Here is a 20,728-nt window from a genome sequence, read left to right as displayed (position 1 = left end):
CCCGCGGATTGATTTTTGAAAAAAAAAAAAAAAGTTGCGCATGATCAGTCCACACTCAGTTGTCATGGCGAGCGGAAGAACAGAGGAGCTTGAACCCCCGCGCATTTTGGCTTCCCTGTCAGATATAATGATGAAAGAAAGAGATTAGATTGAAAAGATTGTACCAGACCTTTGTGAACAGGAGAAGAAAAAAAGTTGTGGATGAACTATCCCGAGCATCCTCTGTTGCGCTCACGACATACGGGTGGACGTCCAGGGGAACGGAGAGCTCACTTCATCACTGCAGACTGGGAGATGAGAAGTCCGGCTATTATGTTAAAAAGAAGATATGCCATGTGCACTTTAAGTATATTTCATATATTTTAATTTAATAATTTAATGTTAATGAAAAAAAGACAAAACGTATGTTTATTAGTCTTGGCCTTTTTTTTTTCCTTTTTTTTTTTTTTGCTGATCCGAAAAACGATCCGACGAGGACGAGCGAGCGCGAGTTTGACTAGATGTATTTGGAGTTTTTGCTCAGGTCTCGTTCTGCACATATCCAAATGTTTCCACATTTGCAATGTATCTGAATGTTAAACTATAATATATATTTTTTATTTTTTTTTTAATGTAAACTAGACGGAAAATATCATCCTCTTCACATGAGCAAAAACGTCCTTGGCATAACAGCAGAGTGGACCGGTATACTCTACGGTCTATTTAAACTGACCAGTGTAACCTTTTATATGTTTGGTACTTTATTTTAATAACGAACAGACTGCGATGTAATTTTGAAATTAGAATGCACTTTAGATGTTCTGTGTCATTTACACCACACAAATGTTGCTGGTTGCTAGTGTGTTTGCAGCACTACAATTATTTATTTTTTTATATATTTATTTTTTTCCATTTTTTTTTTCAGTATAATAGATTTTATTTCTAAAATAGTATTTATTTAAATGTATGTTTGTGTTTACATTTATGTTCCAACAAACTTGAAAAATTTTACTTGATAAATGCTCTAAAACTTTTATGTAAATGATTGACATATATAATTTAATACATGGTCAGTTTATTAATTTGTTTGGTTAACTTTGGATATTTTTTTATTTTAATACCATGCAGTGCACAAAATTAAGATTCAAGAGATGGTTCAAGTCAGTGCTCAATAAATGATGATAAGTTTAGAAATGTTGTGCATCAGTGCGATATTTTAGCATGCAAATGTAGGGGAGAACTTCAAGATATCGTCCCTAAAAATCGGCAGCACATATCGGCCATCGGCTGACCCTAACCTCTAAACATCGGCATCAGTATCGTCTATAGAAAAACCCATATCGGTCGATCTCTAGTTATAATCATCAAAATTTAAAAGAAACAAATATTTGAAATATATCAGTCTGTGTGTAATGAATGAAAATAATATACAAGTTTCACTTTTTGAATGAAATTGGTGAAATAAACTTTTTGATAATATTATAATTATATGACCAGCACCTGTAAAATGGGCAGTGCTGGGGGTACTTCATGGCCATGTTTGATAGCCATTAGCAGCCCATTTAGGCGTAGCTGAACCAGCCAAAGTCCTCAGGATGAATAAAAACTTCCAAGCAGGTGTATTAGGGTGGGTTGAAACTAAATTCTGCAGGATGTTGGCCCTTCAGGACCAGGATTAGACAGCCCTGAGGTAGGAGCAAGAATAACATCTCAAACTGGCTTGTGCTTCCATTGATGCCATTTTAAACATTTAATGATGCTTGTTTTGGCAAACTCCATTTTACTATTACTTTTGAGCATTAAAATGAGCCTCAAAATGTGCACCTGGTTGAAGTGAGGTACTCTAAGGGAATGTGGGAAAAAAACTGAAAATCAAAGCATCCTAACCAAGATGAATAAAATGTCCAAAATGTGCATAAAAACAATGTGCATAGAATTTTTATTTATTATGAGGCAAGATGTGCATAAACTACTGTGGAATCACATTTACAGGAAAATAAATCCATGAAAACGTCATGTGACTGAATCATTTGTTAGAGATGTAGGGTGTCTAGTCCTGGTCCTAGAGGGCTAATGTCCTACAGAGTTTAGCTCTAACTGGTCCCTGGAAGATACTAGTAATCCTGAAAACCATGATTACTTTGGTTCTGGGGAATTTAATGTGGTTGGAGCCAGGGTCCAAAATGAACTTTTCCATTTAAGGTCAAATCTTTCCCCTAGAATTAATACTTGTATCTGTGTTGGCTTTTTGAAGTCAAATACTTTAATTTACCAACCATTAAAAATATTATAAAATGTTGCCATGACATTTGAGTGTTTAAAATTGTATCTAAATTAGACATTTAAAAACAGGAGCTAATATGGCTGCAATATTATGACCGAAATCGTTTTTGCCAATTATTTTGCTTAATATTGTAATTAGAGGTCAACTGATAGTGGATTTTACTGATAGCTAGGTTGGACAACACTGGCCAATACAATGAATCATCCGATAGTTTTTCAAATGGATACTAAACTAAAATAGTGCTCTACTACTTAAAAAAATTACTGAACCATACGTTGTAAATGAATATTAATATTAATTATGTATTGATCATTAAATTTAGATCATATTTTATTAATATTAACAAATGTAACTTCAAAATGTGAAAATATATTGGTAAATGTTGAAATTCACAAACTCTACTTCTGCTTTTATCAATCTTAGTTAATGTTACAGATTGACTCTTATGCTAAATATGGCCATCTTTAAATATGTACAGAAAGGCCACAGTATTGAAATTATATGGACTTTTAATGTATACTCTTGCAGTTTAACAATTGATGACTAATCAAAATACTTTAGTTACACCGTGCAAAAGGGCAGCATTTTTCTGTCAGCTCAATGATCATATCAGTTTGCTTTTCACGTCATTAGCTTTAAATAAGGAACTTTGCTGGCTAACCGTTGCATTAATGTGACCAGCTAGATATAAACGAATGCAAATATATCATAACATGATATGGTAGCGTGTTTTGGTCACATTGTTTTAACTGCTTGAGGTGCTGCTAATGTGGGCGTCCTCTTAGCCTTGATAGCAAACATATTGCTGTCCTTTGTTCACTAATGCAGCATCTAGTCAATTAATCACTTATTAATGATATGAAAACATTCACTACAGTATACTGTGTACACAGTTTTATTGTCCATGTTTTAAATCTGCATCTGAAAAGTCTCGCTCTGTCCAGCACCCAGTGCCAAGTGTCTAAACCAATAGCATGTGCTGTCAGTGATCTCTGCCTCTATATACTGCTCTTGTACTGTCTAATGACAGTGGACCCATCTCAGCCACTCCAGCAACAGATGCAACTATCGGCATAGATTTTTGCCGATAACCAATAGTACCAGCCATCAACTATCAGTGCCAATTAATTTGTTGCATTGTTTTTGCACTGTTTTTTATTATGAGGGAATTCACTAGTGCAACAATTCAATTAGTGAGCGCGCTCACTCAACAACAACTCTAGAGTTTTCAGCATTGAATAATCTAAGCCTCTCTGATTGGCCATTGGATTCCTAAGCTCAGCAAAAACATGATTGATTGGTCATAATGTTTAATTCTATAAAAAAAAAAAAAATGCGTAAAAATGATTCTGATGCAGTGCGAGTAGGGAGGCATCGATCTTATACTCTGTATCAGCTCCGATACTGCCTTTTTCTGTCAGATCGGGAATCGGTCAGATGAGACCGATCAAAATCTGATATAGTGCGTATACTATTCTGTCTTATTGTTAAAGGGGTCATATGATGCTTATTTAAATATCATTATTTGGTGTAACAGAATATGTTGACATGCTTTAATGTTCAACAACACATTATTTTTCAAATACTGTACATTATTGTAAATCCCTCCTTCTGACAAGCACAGTCTGCTATGATTGGCCAACTGACCCAGTGAATTGTGATTGGCCGAACACCGTAGCACTCGTCAGAAATGTAACACCTCTTTGCATAATCACAAGCTTCATCTTTCAAAATAAATGATGTGATAAATAATAAACGAATGCATGAACATTTGGGCGGCATTACACAAATATTTCCACATAGTGACGTCGACACGTGGGTCATGTTTGAATGAGCCATTTTAGGGGGGCGTGGCAATCTTAACTTTGATAAAGAATATCTCTTTGGATGTGAGACTTTAGGTTGCACCTCTATAAGTGTGAGTGAATCAAATGTATATTCTTGAAGAGGCTTTTATTTTCACATTTCTTTTTAGTTGCTTTAATTGTTTAAATTGCTTTCACACATTTTTTGCCCCTCTTTTGCCCAAAATTTCGCTTTAACACGAATTTGTTGGGAACTTGTTTTTTTATTATGGTAGCATTTTTACTACAAACCACCAGGTAATTTCTAACCCTGGTTGGAGCTTAACTGCAGGTCCGTGGCCTTCCATGACTAGGATTAGACACCCCTGAGAGAAGATAATATAATTTGACCAAAATCTTTGCATAGTATCCCAAACATACGGTACTGTTGCTAATTGCTTGCAAGCTCAAGGTTCATGATAACGTTTTGTGTGTGACCTCCCAAGTTGCAGCAAAATCATAAAAGCAGTTCATTATATTGAATAATTGAATCTTTTACTATACAAAAATTATCCTCCTTCGGTTCTGTTCTCTTGAACCCATTGAATAGGAAGGCAATTTTATCTGCAAATAGCTTTGTAAAATTTCAATGGTTCACATAAATAAAATTCACAGCTTTAGAGGAAACCTGTCCACTTGGGACTTGAGGGTAGGATCTTTTGACTGAATACCCTACCAACCACCCAGAACTAATTATCAACCACACAACAACTATGTACCCATGTAGTAACACCCTGGCATTGTGGGGGTGAGTTTTGTACCATATTTTGTTTGGGATTACAGGAAGCCAAAGATAGCCTTTGTAGCTAGCATTCAGATGAGATTCAATGGAAATTGAAATGCATTCCTTTTGGGAGAATGAAGGATTCTCCTTTTTTCTCAATCTGTATCTTGAGACCAAGCCATGTTTATACCACAACTCAACAGACAAATGGTTTTACACAAGTGAAACAGCCCCATTATGATTTGCTGCATTAATGACTCGTGCATATTTTTAGACCTTTGTTTATGATAGATAGAGATAAGCTGTTAGAGGAAATATAAATAGGCAAATACTCAACTCTCATTGGCTGTTGATGGTTGGTCTCATATTTATTCTGCAAATAAGGGATTTTTTTCTGATGATGATACTTTCAGATGTTGTTTTTGTTGGCAGTGCCCATCACTGTAGCGGTATTTCTGTATATGTGATGCCATCAGTAACTGTTATTTTGCTGTAGGGAAACATTTCCTCTTCAACCTCTCTGAGAGGCAGGAACGAGAGATGGGGTTTTGTGATAAGACAAATGCCAGTGGGAGGAAACGTGCATATATTTTGCCAAGCAAATGTCACACTGTGGTTAAGAGGTTCATATTCCTCCATTCTTATATATATTATTTGCTGCTTCTGTTGTCCTCCATTTGTTAGTTGCTTTGGATAAAAGCATCTGCTGAATGATTAAAAGGTAATTTGTAAATGTGATTCCAATGTTAAAAATAAATTAGTTGAAGTAATTCAAAGAGAAGGCTTCAACAAAAATATAAGTCATCGAACAAACTGGAAACTCGCAACAGGTGTGTCTTAAAGGTTTGTTATCATTATCATTTCCCTATGAAGATTTTATAATTTGACATGACATTTCCAGGTCTTGAAAACACTTAAAATTGGCCAACCTCCTATATCCAGGATTTCTAGACAGTGGGAATCCTAGTTCTTTAGAGAAAACAAAACCGTTGTTAAGTGGGTAAATTAAAATAAGTATCTTGATTTTATTTAGTTTGGACTTATTTAAAAATGCTTGTTTTGTTATATTTTATACGATTTAAGTCATCATGAGAACTTCTTGGAAGCATGGCTTGAAAACGAAAAAAAAAAAGTACTTTTTAAGATATTTAAAAAGGTATTCTGTTGTTTACACACACACACACACAAGCTATCTATGATGTACAGTTAATAGTTTTCTTCTCTCCACAACAAATCCTCTAAAGGCTATGCATTCAGGCTATAAAAATATCAATCCAAAAACAAATTTATTTAAGGTGAAGCAGTGCAGGTGTGTGTGTGATCTGTTGAATTCATCTTATGCTATCCTCTGATAAACTGCCAATAGCCCCTTTCACACTGCACGTCGGACCCGCAATATTTCCGGGAAACATTGCCGGGTCGCCTTCTGTGTGAAAGCAACTACGTCCCGGGATTGATTACCGAATTGAACCCGGGTCGGGGACCTAGTAACATTGCGGGGTTCGACCCGGGACGAGCGCTGTGTGAACAAAAGCCAGATCTAATTCCGTGTCGAAGTGATGACTCGTGTTATCGCGCGACTCTTTTACCGGCTGTTTTGAAGGAAGATCAACGTTCGCGAAAAAAACATATGTGCAAACTGTAATGAAGCAGAGATCAGTTAGTTCCTCACTTTCCGCGCTGACGCCGAGATCGTTTGCTTGCTTCAGTGAAAGTATAACGTGCCTAGCGTTGTCGACTCATACATTACACGTCACGCCCTGATGTCACGTGTCGTTACGGGATCTTTAAGGGTTGTGTGTGAAAGCACGCACATATACCGGGTCATCACTGGCAGTGTGAAAGTGCAAAATCTAGTGACCAGGGAACAAATGCAGGAACACTTTACCCCTGTATTTGCCGGAATGGCAGTGTTGAAGGGGCTATTGTGACTTGCCTATGATGAATTTACTGGCTGGATGCATCAGTTTCACATTTGCATAGGCCATTCTATTTGAATTCCTGATTGGGTTAACAGCAAATTTCAAATATTAAATGGAACGATAAAATTACCTTTTTTTTTTTTATTATTATTGAACCGATTCAGAGACCTACTTGGAAGTTTTTCAGCCCCTCTGTTTGAGAACAACTGCACTAGTGAGAAAAGTGATAGCAAAATGCTAAAATTTGTATAATACAATTTAAACACACCAACTTGAGTTGGACACTTAATTTATTTTTATTTTTTTTTCAATTATCACATAGAAAAAATCAGCAGGAATGGGTTTCTTTCCATGAATTTTTTTTTACTTTCCATTAAAAAATTGCTGAATCACTCACTATCAGAAGGGTCACCCTTTTATTCAGTCTTTCATTATTCTCATTGCATTCATTAGGAGCTCAGTAACAATTAAGATTATGGTAATTTTACAGTACAATGACATTACCTTCAGTGTATTATGGCACAAGTGAAGACTGTACTGTTCTGCCACTGTATAAGCTTGTTTCCTCATACGCGTGTGTGTGTGTTTGTGTGTGTGTGTGTGTGTGTGTGTGTGTGTGTGTGTGTGTGTGTGTGTGTGTGTGTGTGTTGTCTGTACAGGACTCCTCTGCTGTATGTCAGTTCACACGCTCACAGGGTGAGCAGACTTCACTAAAGCGAACTCATAGTTTTGTGACAGAGTCTGTCGCTCCTTTTATCTTCCCTCACACACGCTCTCGGCCCCCGCTCATCCCCGCCATGTCCGCCCTTCCTGAGGAAGAGGAAGATTCCCCAGAGGAGCTCAACAGTACATCCAGCACACCCTCCACAGTAAGTCGAACTATCTTTCACATCACATCGGGCTACATGCACGCTGTCGGTCCAAATCTAAATATTTGTGTATCCATTCCTCTCTTTCCTTCTCCGTGTTCTACATTGCTTTCTATGGCAGTGGACTTGCAATTTTTTTGCAAGCACAAGAGAGCCGGTTCTGGATACTGGTTCTGCCTAATATTCAGACTTGTCACCCATTTGATGACCTCTATAACTAGTCTGTCTAACAGTCCCACCAGTGGTTGATATATAACTGACCAGATCTGGCTAATCAAACACAGATTGACTACATTTAGTGTTGTGTAACTAGCAGTGCAAACATGTGCCCTAACCACATTGCATCTGACACATGATCCCTATAAAGATGTTCATCTGAGGAGGAAGAAAAGCGCATGTAATCTTTTCCTGACAGACAACATTCCACTCTCTAATCAAGATTCAGATATTATCAGTACCCTAATGCCACAGAATGGATATTTGCAATCCTACTAGTTTAATAATGTCACGTTACACAGTGAAAAAAAAAAAGTTCTTTGCTTAATGGTAGAAGAGTAAAAAGAAGTTTGAAATACACAAGCAGCAATATACACTTTGTGTATATTTGCTGGAAGCGAAATGTAGATGACTATGTAAATATGTTCTGCACACTGTCCTTTCAATAACAAAATGAACACATTACAAAAATGCGAAAACAGTAGTTAAGAAAGCATTTGAACATTGGATATGTTTGCAGCTGCTGTGCAATTCAGTCAAGTCATGTTAACTTTTATTTATTGCATTTTATACTATAGATTGCTTTAAAGTATTATTAAATGGTATTACACTTATTCAGCATGAAAAAACAAAGCCAGTGTCATTTTCAGTTTACTTACAATTGATAGTGTAAAGCAGCTCTGCACTTTGTGTGTAAAGAAGGCGGAGCCAGTAGCACACCTAACTGTTATGTAGTTGCCATGGACCAATGGTAGTTTGGCATGATTTTATTTGTTTGAAATGGCATCACACCAGTTTGTTCTTCAATTTCGCTTGAAGTATATTAGGCTCTTGACGAATGTCTTTCTATCATGGCCTGTGAGTGAGAAGAGCTATTGCTTCACTGACGACAAGCTTCAGGATTTACTGTTCTGTTTTTCTTTTGGAGATCACAGATCATTTCAACATCAAAGCCTGTCAAGGGTTGTTGTTTCATTACAGCCATTATGTTATTCTTGAGTGAGTGCAATCCACTCATGCTGTGACTCATAAAGGTTGGGATTCAGATAAGACCACTCTTAAAAATCATATTGCACTTCAGTAATCTAATCCCAGAATAAAGGCCAAGCAAATAAAGTTTCCACTTTGTACTGAAGTACTAAACTCAAGAACTTTAGCACGGCGGGATAGTTCTTCTGTATAAAAGTATGACAGCACTTGATGGTATGTGGCATGTTGTAAATCTCTGTCAAAGATCACTTCCCGATGCTATTTGAATGTTTTAGGTTTTTTTTTGCTCTCCGAGAATGAACCTCAAAATTAACTGGTATGAATAAAAGAAGACGAGAGCATAAAGTCTCTGTATGCAGACGACTTGCTCTTATATATTTCCGACCCATCTGAATCCTTTCCTCATGTCCTCAAAATGTTTGATATGTACAAATTTACAGAAAAGTGAAATGTTTCCCATCATCAATGCTGCCTGAGAGTTCCCTTTCTCTTCTCTCCCATTTAAGGTTTCCCAATCATTTACATACCTCGGTATACTTTTTCTAAACATTTTACTAAAAACTTCACCCGTTTATTGGAGCGAGTTGAACAAGACTTAACGCACTGGGCCACACTTGCTTTATCAGTCGCAGATCGGATAAATTCTGTCAAAAAGAATGTGCTGCCTAAGTTTAACTATCTGTTCCAGTTTATCCCAGTGTTTATTCCCAACTCATTTTGTGAGGCTGGATGGTGCTCTCACCTCATTTATATTGAATGGCAAACCTGCTAGAATGAGTGAAGGTCTTCTACTAAATAAAGTCCTAAGCCACTGGGCGGAATGTTTTTGACTAATTTTCAATGTTATTATTATTGGACTTCAAAAATTCTCCCGATACTGCACTGGCTCTACGAAGATCCTGGAGAAGAAGCCCTTTCATGGGTAGCAATGGAGTCTGCCTCATGCTTGCCTTCTTCACTAGCAGCTTTAGTTATGCTCCCCTTTCCTTTTCCTATGACAATTCACTAAAAACCTACTTGTATGATCTATGCTTAAAATCTTCATTTTGGCTGGCAAACTACGTCCCTTAAATCCCCTGTTTATTGTAATCATGTCTTTAACCCCTCAATAACTGATAAGTCTTTTACATCTTGGCATGTTGATGGCATAAGGGGAATTAATGACTTGTACTATTAGGGGTCTTTCTGCTCGTTTCAGCAGATGTGTTAGCAGTTTAATACTCCAAGAATATTTATTTTTCCCAATTATCTCCCTGTTTTCCATTTGATAATTTACTGGAGAATCCTTTAAGATGGAAGGCCAGTATATCAACTCTGTACTGTAAAAATGTTGACCCTAGTCTATACATCCCTTTCACAAATAAAAGTTAGGTGGGAAGACGATTTAGAAATGGTTATTTTGGATGAAGACTGGGAATCAGTCCTAAACAGAATACATACATCTTCAGTCTGTGCAGGACTATGGACTTCTGCAGTGCAAAATTGTACGGAGGGTACACTGGACAAAGCTTACACTCTTCAAGCACTTTCAGCATATACTGTTGATCCTGCTTTTAATTGCTGTAAATTTACCCCAGCATCTCATGCACATTTAATTTTATAGTATCATACAGATTGTGCATTTCAATTGATTCACTTTTGATTACTTGTTTATTTAATTGTGGTTTTTGTTGTTCTGTTCTATCAAGTTTGTCTTGTCTTTTTTGTTTTCTTATTTGTAATATTGTCCTAAAACTCATAAATAAAGCTTAAAAAATAAATAAATAAATATTTACAGAATTACGCAATAAGGGAAAAAAGAAAAACAACAGTGTAATTGGACTATTGCAAAGACTAATATTTAGCTTCCTCTTGTAAAGGGGATGTTATCGCAACATGTTGTTTTTCCCTTGGGATAAAACTAAGGGTTTTGAGTTGGTGTGTGTGAAATTGTTTGTGCAGGGACTAAAAAAGTGGACTTGCTGCACAGTACAGTTGGGAAATTTCCCACACTGCCTCAGGACTGAATGCTGTGGTTGAAAAATCATCACATCTTACTCTTAATTAGTCTTATTCTCTGGTCAAAATATGCATTTACAGTAAGTAATGGGGTGTGACGACATCCGACTGCTCTCGCGAGAATGTGACGATATCCTTAACCAGACCTTTCAAATATATTTGCATTACACTGGCTTAATTTTAATTCATTTGACTTCAGTTTAATGCGGAATGTCACGGAATTTATAATATAATATAAACGGATATTTGTGATGTTTATTATTAGTTATGTTAGTTTTGTTATTTTTGTGCAATTACTTAATAGTATTTGAAATATTAACTTGAGTCAGTTGAGTTCATGGCAAAACCTTCTGCAGTGATTACATTTATTACTGCATAAAATTAAATAGATGTTTAACCTCTTAACTGTCACTCACATTTTTGAACATAGACTTGAAAGTCCATGGGCCCTATCTTGCACCCAGCGCAATTGACTTTGTACACCGATACATGTGTCATTCCTATTTTGCACCCGCGCAAAGCGCGCTTTTCCCTCCACAGAAGCACGTCGCTAAACTAGTGAATGAACTTGCGCTCCCTGGGCGGTTCAGCGCAAAAAAGGAGGCGTGTTCTGGCGCAAACAATCCCTGGTGCTATTTTGCTGTTCCATTAAACAATTGCGCCACTGACCAGAAAAAACCTAGTCTAAAGTCAGTTGCGCGTTGTTCATTATGCTATTTTAAGGGCGCATGCTTGACCATAATGTATAGCGTGCACAACGCGCATACACTTTGCTCATGTAATCTACACAGATGCAACAGTTATTTTTGCAAATCATAAATTGTTACACTAAAAAAATATTAACACATGAGATGACGGAAATCATTGTGGTGTGCCACGAAGATGTGGAAAAATAGGCATAAATCTAGCTTACAAATTATTCAGGCTTATTGTAGTAATTAAGGATCAGACCTGTTTGCCCAATAGCGGCAAGACATATATGTATATAAGGACATCTGACAAATTGTGGCTATTTCCTCCCACGCCTGTTATACCGACGCTATTTTGGGTGGGTTTCTCCCATCCCCATACAACACAACTTCTCTGTCTTTCACTGCTCTTACAAGAACATCAGTCTCCTTGGCTGTGAACCGCTCCTGGCGTGCGCCTGGTAAATACGTCATAATAATAGCAATCCATAATGGAACTTGCGCACCTGCTTTTAAAAGGAATGTTGGATGATGCTCTGATTGGTTTATTTCACGTTACGCCCAAACCACACCTATGAATAATGAAGCTACTTCAGACCAACCCATTTTAGATTTGCGCCGGGCGCAAGAGCCATTTATCCCACCGGGAAAATAGCAACAGCGCCGAGACCCGCCCACAAAGTTACTTGCGCTTCGCACTTTGACACTTGCATTTCAGATCGTTAAAATAGGGCCCCATGATCCAAACCTATTTTTTTTTATAATTCATGACTGAAAACATTTTGTAACATGACTTTGATATGCTATGTATTCTGAAATCCCCTGTCATATTTTCTGACACAAAAACATTTTTGCATTGTGCCAGAAATGAAAATTGTGTAACACTTTAGTATAGGGTCCAATTCACACTAATAACTAGTTGCTTATTAGCATTTCTATTATTAACATATTGGCTGTTTATTAGTGTTTATAAAGTACATATAATGCATGACATCCATAATCCTACCCAATACCCTAAACTTAACAACTACCTTATAAACTATTAATAAGCAGCAAATAAGGGGTAAATTTAGGCAAAAGTCATAGTTAATGGTTAGTTAATAGTGAGAATTGGACCCTAAAATAAAGTGTGACCGAAAATGGTCATCATTTACTCACCTTCATGTTGTTCATGTTCCTTTCTTCTGTTGTACACAAAAGAAGATATTTTGAAGAATGTTGGTAACCAAACAGTTGCTAGAAGCCATTGACTTCCATAGTATAGAAAAGTAATTCTACCAAAATCTCGGTCACCTATGTTCTTCAGAATATCTTCTGTGTTCAAAATAAATGTGTTCAAGCTTTTGTGTTACTTGCTGCCTTTTTATTCCACATTTCTATTTGTATCACGTCAGTGAGTTAAAACGGGAACAGGCCAGATCACATCTACTTTAATGGGAACATTCCCCAATTCTACTTGAATTAACATTTATCATGCGGAATGTGAATATCTAACAAAATATTTTGAAGTCTGCAAAGTAAAAGTGTCCATTTAAAAAAATGTTAAACCCTCAGCCTCACTGCTCTCCAAGAATGTGACCAAAAGCATTACAGCAAGCCAGTGAAGCATCCATTTTTTTACTGTTTTTTTTTTTTTTTTTTTTTTTGCAGTACGCTCCAGTTGAAAGCAAGATAGTGAATGTAACCATGACTCCACCAGCTATTGTGCTTCCAAGACAAGTCAGCAATCAAGAGCCCTGTCCACTGGAGAAAGCAAGGTATTCAAAAATCCTAAATGTCCGATCTTTAAACGCCAGCTTTAGTAATTCAGACAATTAATCTCATAAAGAGTCACTATTTGAACTTAAGCGGAGTATAAACCTGCTCAGTTATGTTGAGAATTTGTTGGTTTAATGTTTAATTTTTATTATTTTTTTTAATCTGTGTCAGACCACACAGCCCTAGGCCTCGTCTCTCCCGAAACTCTGCATCTTCATGTCCCATCACCACAGTGGGTATGTTCAACTACGCACTCCAATGTGAAAAGATACTGCTTTAGATATTTATCTAGTATTTAGAGACATTTGTTTTCAAATGGCACATTATAAGATAATGTACTGTATGTAAATGTGTTTAAATTTAGTTAAAGCATTACAGCTGCAGTAGGGAAGCTTAAAATAACATTTGTGAAACGGAGTCATTTCCTCTTTTTTTCTGTTTACTTACTTCCTACTTTGAGATGAGTTGGCGTTGGTGTTACAGTTGTGTTTAGGTTGTGTGTGTGTGTATTTGTGTTTGAGATGATGATGGACACATGATAGACCTGTTGAAGGATCAGCTTCCTGAGCTGCAGTTATCTGAAGAGGATCGTCAGAAGAATCTGGAGCTGCTCGATGAGGCCAAGAAAGTCAGCGATCGCTTCCTACAGCGCAGAGGCCGACGCTCCACCTGTAGCCTCACTGAATCCCCAACAGGTACAACAGAAAAATGATTACTTTCCCATCTAGGACAGTGTTTCTCAACCGGGGGCCTTTTAAAAATATTTTTTATACTGTACAAACTGTATATTCTATGGCCCTTCACCAACCCTACACCTAACCCTAATCCTCACAGAAAACTTTGTGCATTTTTACTTTCTCAAAAAAACTCATTCTGTATGATTTATAAGAGTTTAGAAAAATGGGGACATGGGTTATGTCCTCATAAATCACCCTCTCCTTGTAATACCAAAAAAAAATGTCAAAAAACAAGAGCACACACAAACACACACACAGCAGGTGAAATAATTATTGAACACATCACCATTTTTCCAAGTAAATATATCCCTTAAGGTGCTGTTGACTTCAAGTTTTCACCAGATGTTGGTAACAACCAAAGTGATCCATACATACAAAGAAAACAAAACAAATAAGTTCAGAAATTAAACTATGTGTAATAAAATGGAATGACACAGGGAAAAAGTATTGAAATACTGAAATTTATATAATACTTCATACAAAAGCCCCTGTTTGGAGAAACTAGTGGCATGCGTCGCTCAGGTGTGATTGTGACCCATTCTTCCACACAGTCTTCAAATCTTGTGAACTCTGATCTTATTCTCTGTTGGATTCAAGTCAGGTGATCGGCTGACCATTCTAGCAGCTTTATTTTCTTTCTCTGAAACCAGTCGAGAGTTTCTTGGCTGTGTTTGGGATCATTGTCTTGCTCAAATGTCCACCCTTGTTTCATCTTCATCATACTGGTACTGTAGGGGTTGGGACTGAACCGGCTAATATTAATTTTCACTGACGAGGGGCAGGACTGCTTTCTAATTACTGATAGATTTAAGCTGGTGTCTTGGCTTTTCATGCCTTTTTGCACCTACCTTTCTTCATCTGTTCAATACTTTTTCCTCATGTCTCATTCCAGAGCCGTAGATCACTGACAAGCTACGCAATACCGCATTCAATTATTCGCACAGCCCTAGCCAGAAGTAAGAAATAGTTTAGCGTAAATGTGTTAAACAATAAAGGGCATTTGTGTTAAAACACTGATCTGGGATCTTTTTCATTCATTTTATTTAACATTTTGAAGCTTAACAAAACTAATCTTTCGAGGTTAATCATGCAGTGCTTTTCTAGGCATTTCTTTCATTTCTTCGTGAATACAGCCTTTTCTAGTATCTTTTTTTTTTTGTGCATATCATGTGCATCTCAAAATTATTTTGTTAACCGACAGCATATGGTCAACTAAACATTTGTACAAACAAAGAACAACTGAAGATTTTTGTATATAAACATAATTTTTCATTGATATTAATAATGAAGGAAACTTCTTTCATGTGGTGAATGCCATTGTTTTTGTTTCACTGTGTCCATGTTTTTTGAAATGTTTATTTCAGAAGCAGCTTGTTTATTTGTAGCTTTTGCGACTTCCTTCCTTATCAGATTGTAACATCATGTACATGTCCATATGTCCTCAAATGTCTTGCGCACAAGCCAAAAGTCCTCCTTTATCCTGCACACAAACTACAGCTTACCGACTTGAGCGTAATCACAGGCCGATGAGAGATGAAGCAAAGTGATATCAAAATTTGAAATCATGATGGTCAGTTCATGTCCAAAAATGGGTAACACTGTCTTTGGGTTACAGCTCTCTCTCCGAACCCAACGCCATGCTCCTCCCCCCAACCCTCCAGAAGCAGTTCCCTCTCCTCACCCTCACAGCTAGGTACCATGCTGTGCTTTCAGTCATGTTTGCCCACAGAGATCCCAGCCATGGTTGGTCTAAGATAAGTGTTTTGTTTCTCCACCAGGTCCTGAGGTCACCTCAACTCCTCCAGCTAGTCCCTCCATAACTAAGGTGAGCACCACGTCAGATTCCTTTGATGTTGTGTCCTCCTGGTGATGATAAATACTGGATTGTTTGTGTTTGTGTATGTGTTCAGCATCTGGAGGTACCATCTACCCATGAGCAAGGGGACACCAGTAAACCAGAGCAGGAGGTTTGTGTAACAAATGTTATATCTTCGGCTCTTCTTGCTTGAATCTTCCTACTCCAGTCTTTAAGATATTAAAACATTTAAATGCATGTGAGTTAACATTAAATTGGCCATATTCTTCATTGTTTTATTTTTACTTAGAATCTTATTTAAAGTTTTTTGCAGCGAAAACAGTCACAATGTAGTTGATCGTGGCCATTTCTGTTCTCATGTTTACATTGTCGGACCAAAATGATCAGGACCTTCATGAAAAGTATATTTTTAAAAAATATACTTAAATGTAAAGTTGTGTGTAAACTGAATGTTTTTTGGACACTTGTATGTATGTTAACTACATTAAACTAAAATGTATAGTTTACATTTACATTTAGGTCGCAGTTAGCTGAACTTTAGAGTGCTTTTTTTTTCTACCCAATTAAGTACATCTTTATATTTAATTTCTTAATTACTTTTGTCTTTGCAATATGGTTAAAATTTACTTATGAAAACTGCCAAGCATTTAGGTGAATTAAAACACATCTAAAAGTAATTTCTGTTTAAACACATTTATAATATATTCAAAATTACAACATATTTTAATATATATTTGTTAGTACACATTTAATGAATTGGTGCATTTACAATATTAACTTGAAATGGAATAAACAAAACAGGTCAAATTATAATTATAATTAAGTACTTGTACTTTAATACTGTATGTTAGTCAACACATCCAAATAAGTATTTTAAAGCACAATTAAATATTCTGATCTTTAACAACCATTTAAAATGTATAAACAATGTAAAATAGAAGGGGTGTAACATTTCACTCATTTTATCGATTACAAACCCTGACGATGTATATGCGTCAATCCTGAAAGATGATTTTTGAGTCGCCGATCTCGGACCGTAATCGATTAAAAGCACTAAGAATCGAATTAATCGCGATTTCTATAGCGATTCATTGCTTTAAAAATATATACACATTTAATTACTACAAGCACAAATTAATGGAGACCTTGAACAGCATCTCTCCTTCACTCGTTCCACTATTTATCACCTGAGAATTTCACAGGATTGCACTCACGCTCTGTTAGTCTCTGACGCTAAATCGAAGCATCTAAAACATATGCACAGTTCCATTGAATGATAAATGGGTTTTAACAATGCTGATGAACTGAATGTATGTAGGAAACTGTTGAAATAACCACAGCATGAACAACGACCTTGAAATAAGAGCGCAAGGTTTAACTGATAATCTGATGCATGAAAGTAGCGTTCGTTGCTTTAGCAAACAGACATCTGGCCGTTTTCTTTTATAATAATCATTCGCTGATGGAGTGAAAAGGTTTAATAGCTTCTGCTATAGCATTTTATTTTGTGAAAATGAGATAAAGACGTGCCAGGCTTTATTTGCAGCTAAAATGAATAAAAGCAGAATGAACTGATGAAACTTAAAAAAAAAACACAATAAATAAAATTTATTAATGTAGTGCTAATCGACATCATTTATTATAGTGCTGAAACTACAAAGTATATTTCTACTTTATTCTGTGCATAAAATTTAAATAATTGCTAATTAAATGTAGCATATAAAACAATCATGAAATTATAGATTACAAATTATTGATTATTGTCCAGCACTGTATTTGATTTCTTACAGCTAATAAAAAAGACAAGAATTCCTTGTAAAAAATAAAAATAATAATTATAATAAATAATAATAATTATGATAATACATAGGCTACATACATACAATTATTGTATTTGACATTTCTTTCACTTCTGAAATGATGGCTATGCCCCTGGTGTGACAAAATGTTAGTTTATAATACTTTTAAAGCTCTTTTTTTTAAATCTTGGCTTACATACATTTTTACGTATGCCATGTCATGCCATAGCATCATCAAACTAGCATCATTAACCATGGAAAAAACCTATGGTTTTGTAACCATAAAGGCTTCTGTGTAATTTGCTTCCTGACTAAGTATTTAAAGAATTTAGGGGAAGCATTTAAATAATCGTGTGAATGCACTTAAAGAATGCAGAATTGAATCATTTATTATCGAATCTAATCGAGTTGAATCGTTCTAAATTTGCAAAAATAGTTCTTGAATCGAATTGAAAACCTAAGAATCGTGAATCAAATTGTTTTCTATACACAGTTTTGTAGAAATTAGCATAAATGTAATTTAATAAACATAACAACATTAACAATATATTATAGTAGACTATGTATTTAATGCATACACAATACAATAGAAATAAAACAAGTTTTGCATTATATTATATTAGCAGTAACCTAGATAAATGTACACCTGATTTAATTGAATGATTTAATGAATAAAACGGTTATAAACTGAACTGTATTGAAATGTTGTTCTGAGCGTTTTAATGCACTCGTTCTTTCTCTTAATCCTTAATCTCAATCTCTTGTTCCTCTTGTTTTCTCAGACCGTCACGAGGCTAGTAGATTGGATGCCCAGTGACAAGCGAAAGGTATCCTCAGGGACTTTAACCCCGCGTTATGCCACCGCTGTACCAGCTAGAGATCCCCCTGTGTTTCAGAAGGAGAAGCCAGACCATCATGCACCAGCGGACAAGGGGAATAACACTGAACCTGCGGCCCAGAAAAAGGAAGAGACTTCTGGCTGTGGCATCAGTCAGCCTCCAGCTACAGGAGTAGCCAAACCCGTCCCCAGGCCACCCACACAGCAAGCCCCATGCACAGCCGAAATCAAAACAATAGGGGCCTTCCCTCCTCTGATGAGAGCCGTCTCCTGGGACATGGTGGGCTCCATGAACATGAGGAATGCGGCTCCCAAAGGGGAGGACAATCTCTCCGAGCAATCAAGGGAGTCTCTGTTAAAGTCCTCCGGGTACAAGGACTTCCCTGTGCCACCTGGGAACGTTCAAAACCTGTCCAAATTACGTGAGGTAATGCTTTGTTGTCTTTGGCCAACCTGGTAACCATGCTAAGCTTTTAACGTTCCTTTTATGGCTTTCTCTGAGTTTGAGCCCAGTTGGCAGAGTAAAGGGAATGATATGTCCCCGATTTAGTAAAATCACTAGAGTTTTCATTCCTTGTCTAGGAGCACAAACTGATGCGTAACCAGAGCATCTCCAGCCCGAAGCTTCCTGACCTGAATGAAACGACCGAGCAGGAACGAGGTATGTTCATCCTCAAGTCAATCCAGATCTGCATGACTTTCTTTTTTGCACCGCAAAATAGGATTTGAAGTCCAACCAACATTGGAACCTACATTACCACATTTCAGAGACAAAGCAAGCAGATTATTTTTTAATTCAAAACTTTATATTGTCGCTATTTGAGCTGTTGTCAGGTTAATTTCTGGTTTGCATGTTACTGACATAAACCATGTGTAAACTGTCTCTTTCTGACATCTCACATCATGCAGAAGTTGCTGGGTTTATTGGAAAAATGCCTAACTTTACAGAGACAGAATCAGACCCCCCCCCCCCCCCATTGTCTCACATGAACGTGTACAGTATGATGTGTATAAAATATTATAATGTACGTATATTTGAACATTTAATGTGTTTGCCTGTTGCTTTTATTTGATTCAATTAACACTTCCTCTCGCTGCTAATAATGAACATTAAAATTGTTTGTAACAACAGCTTATGCACAAAGGGACTACATAAAATAAATTCTATAATAACACTGCAAGTTAGCAATACAACAGTAGAACATGGAGCAAATAATGTACTGTATGCGAGGCTTCCATCTTTCAGGTTTCCACACCCATATTTAATGGGATTTCATTTTTCATAGACATCTGTTTTAATGTTATCCATTTGTTTTTACATTGTGTAAAATACATATGCAATGTTACTATATTCTTGCACCGCTAGGTGGAGCCATATGTGTCCCAGTTAGCACATATAGTGCTAGTAATGATGTTCTTTTACAGTTCTCTTAAATCTGCTGTTAAACCTTAGCAATCGGTTTATCTTTCAGGTCTATCCCCTGCGCTCACCAGCTCTCCCGGTGAAGAGGAGGCCAAAGAGAAGCCTGACGCCATGCCCAACATTTCAGACGTCATGCTACGCAAACTCAAACTGCACAGAGGTCTACCTGGAAGGTGTGTTCACAAAACCATCATTTGATCATAGATTGATTCCTATTAATACCCCTCAAAGTCATCTTACAACTCCTCTCTTTGTTTTTACTGCAGCGCACCCCCGCTCTCAGAGAAGGAAGTTGAGGTGTGTATATTCTTAAATTTAATTTTAATAAATAAAGATAAAAAAAAATGATGGTTTGGTAATAAAAGCAGAATTTAAAATGACTATGTATTCATTCATTCTTGTGCTTTATGAACTTTCTTTTTTGTTTCGTTTTGCTTCATAACAGTTGAAATCGTGTGCCTAAAACAGTTGTGTTTATGACAATGGGTCTCATTCATGAAACACGAGCAGAACGAATTTTTGTGTAAATCGCGTGTAAAGTGGTTTTGGCGTAAATTTTCGGATTCATTAAAACGTTCGTATTTTCCAAATGTTAGTTGGTACGAAAGAAATCTACACCTGCTCCCAGCCACGCGTAAATATCGCGTTTAATGTCTGAACGTTTTGCTCATTAATACGGCTGCATTTTAATTCACCTTAATCGGGTACATATTTACACAATGTGACGAGTCAGCTGCCTCCTCCCTGATTGTCACCGGCACCCCGTCCTAAATCGCCGCCCTTCACCAGGCTCCCGACTGGAGTGGGTGTGTGAGAGGAGGGGCGCTGGACGAGTCAGGGCT

At 36.8% G+C, this 20,728-nt stretch overlaps 1 protein-coding gene across 4 annotated transcripts in view; it reads left to right on the top strand.

Moving 5' to 3' along the window:
• The window catches only part of LOC113106469 (protein MRVI1-like), a 52,764-nt gene that overhangs the window by 16,239 nt on the left and 15,797 nt on the right, over positions 1 to 20,728 (top strand). For all 4 annotated transcript variants that reach the window (XM_026268412.1, XM_026268413.1, XM_026268415.1 and 1 more), the window contains 11 exons: positions 7,413 to 7,622; positions 13,166 to 13,272; positions 13,445 to 13,509; positions 13,795 to 13,968; positions 15,626 to 15,703; positions 15,789 to 15,835; positions 15,921 to 15,977; positions 18,408 to 18,890; positions 19,046 to 19,124; positions 19,936 to 20,059; positions 20,153 to 20,183. In XM_026268412.1, coding sequence (XP_026124197.1) covers positions 7,551 to 7,622; positions 13,166 to 13,272; positions 13,445 to 13,509; positions 13,795 to 13,968; positions 15,626 to 15,703; positions 15,789 to 15,835; positions 15,921 to 15,977; positions 18,408 to 18,890; positions 19,046 to 19,124; positions 19,936 to 20,059; positions 20,153 to 20,183 — 1,317 coding nt within the window. In that variant the 5' untranslated portion in view covers positions 7,413 to 7,550. The remainder of the gene's footprint in view (positions 1 to 7,412; positions 7,623 to 13,165; positions 13,273 to 13,444; positions 13,510 to 13,794; positions 13,969 to 15,625; positions 15,704 to 15,788; positions 15,836 to 15,920; positions 15,978 to 18,407; positions 18,891 to 19,045; positions 19,125 to 19,935; positions 20,060 to 20,152; positions 20,184 to 20,728) is intronic.

The sequence above is a fragment of the Carassius auratus genome, chromosome 7 (assembly GCF_003368295.1).
Source record: "Carassius auratus strain Wakin chromosome 7, ASM336829v1, whole genome shotgun sequence".
Lineage (NCBI taxonomy): Eukaryota > Metazoa > Chordata > Actinopteri > Cypriniformes > Cyprinidae > Carassius > Carassius auratus.
Note: the sequence above shows the minus strand (reverse complement) of the source record. Positions and strands in the feature narration are given on the sequence as shown.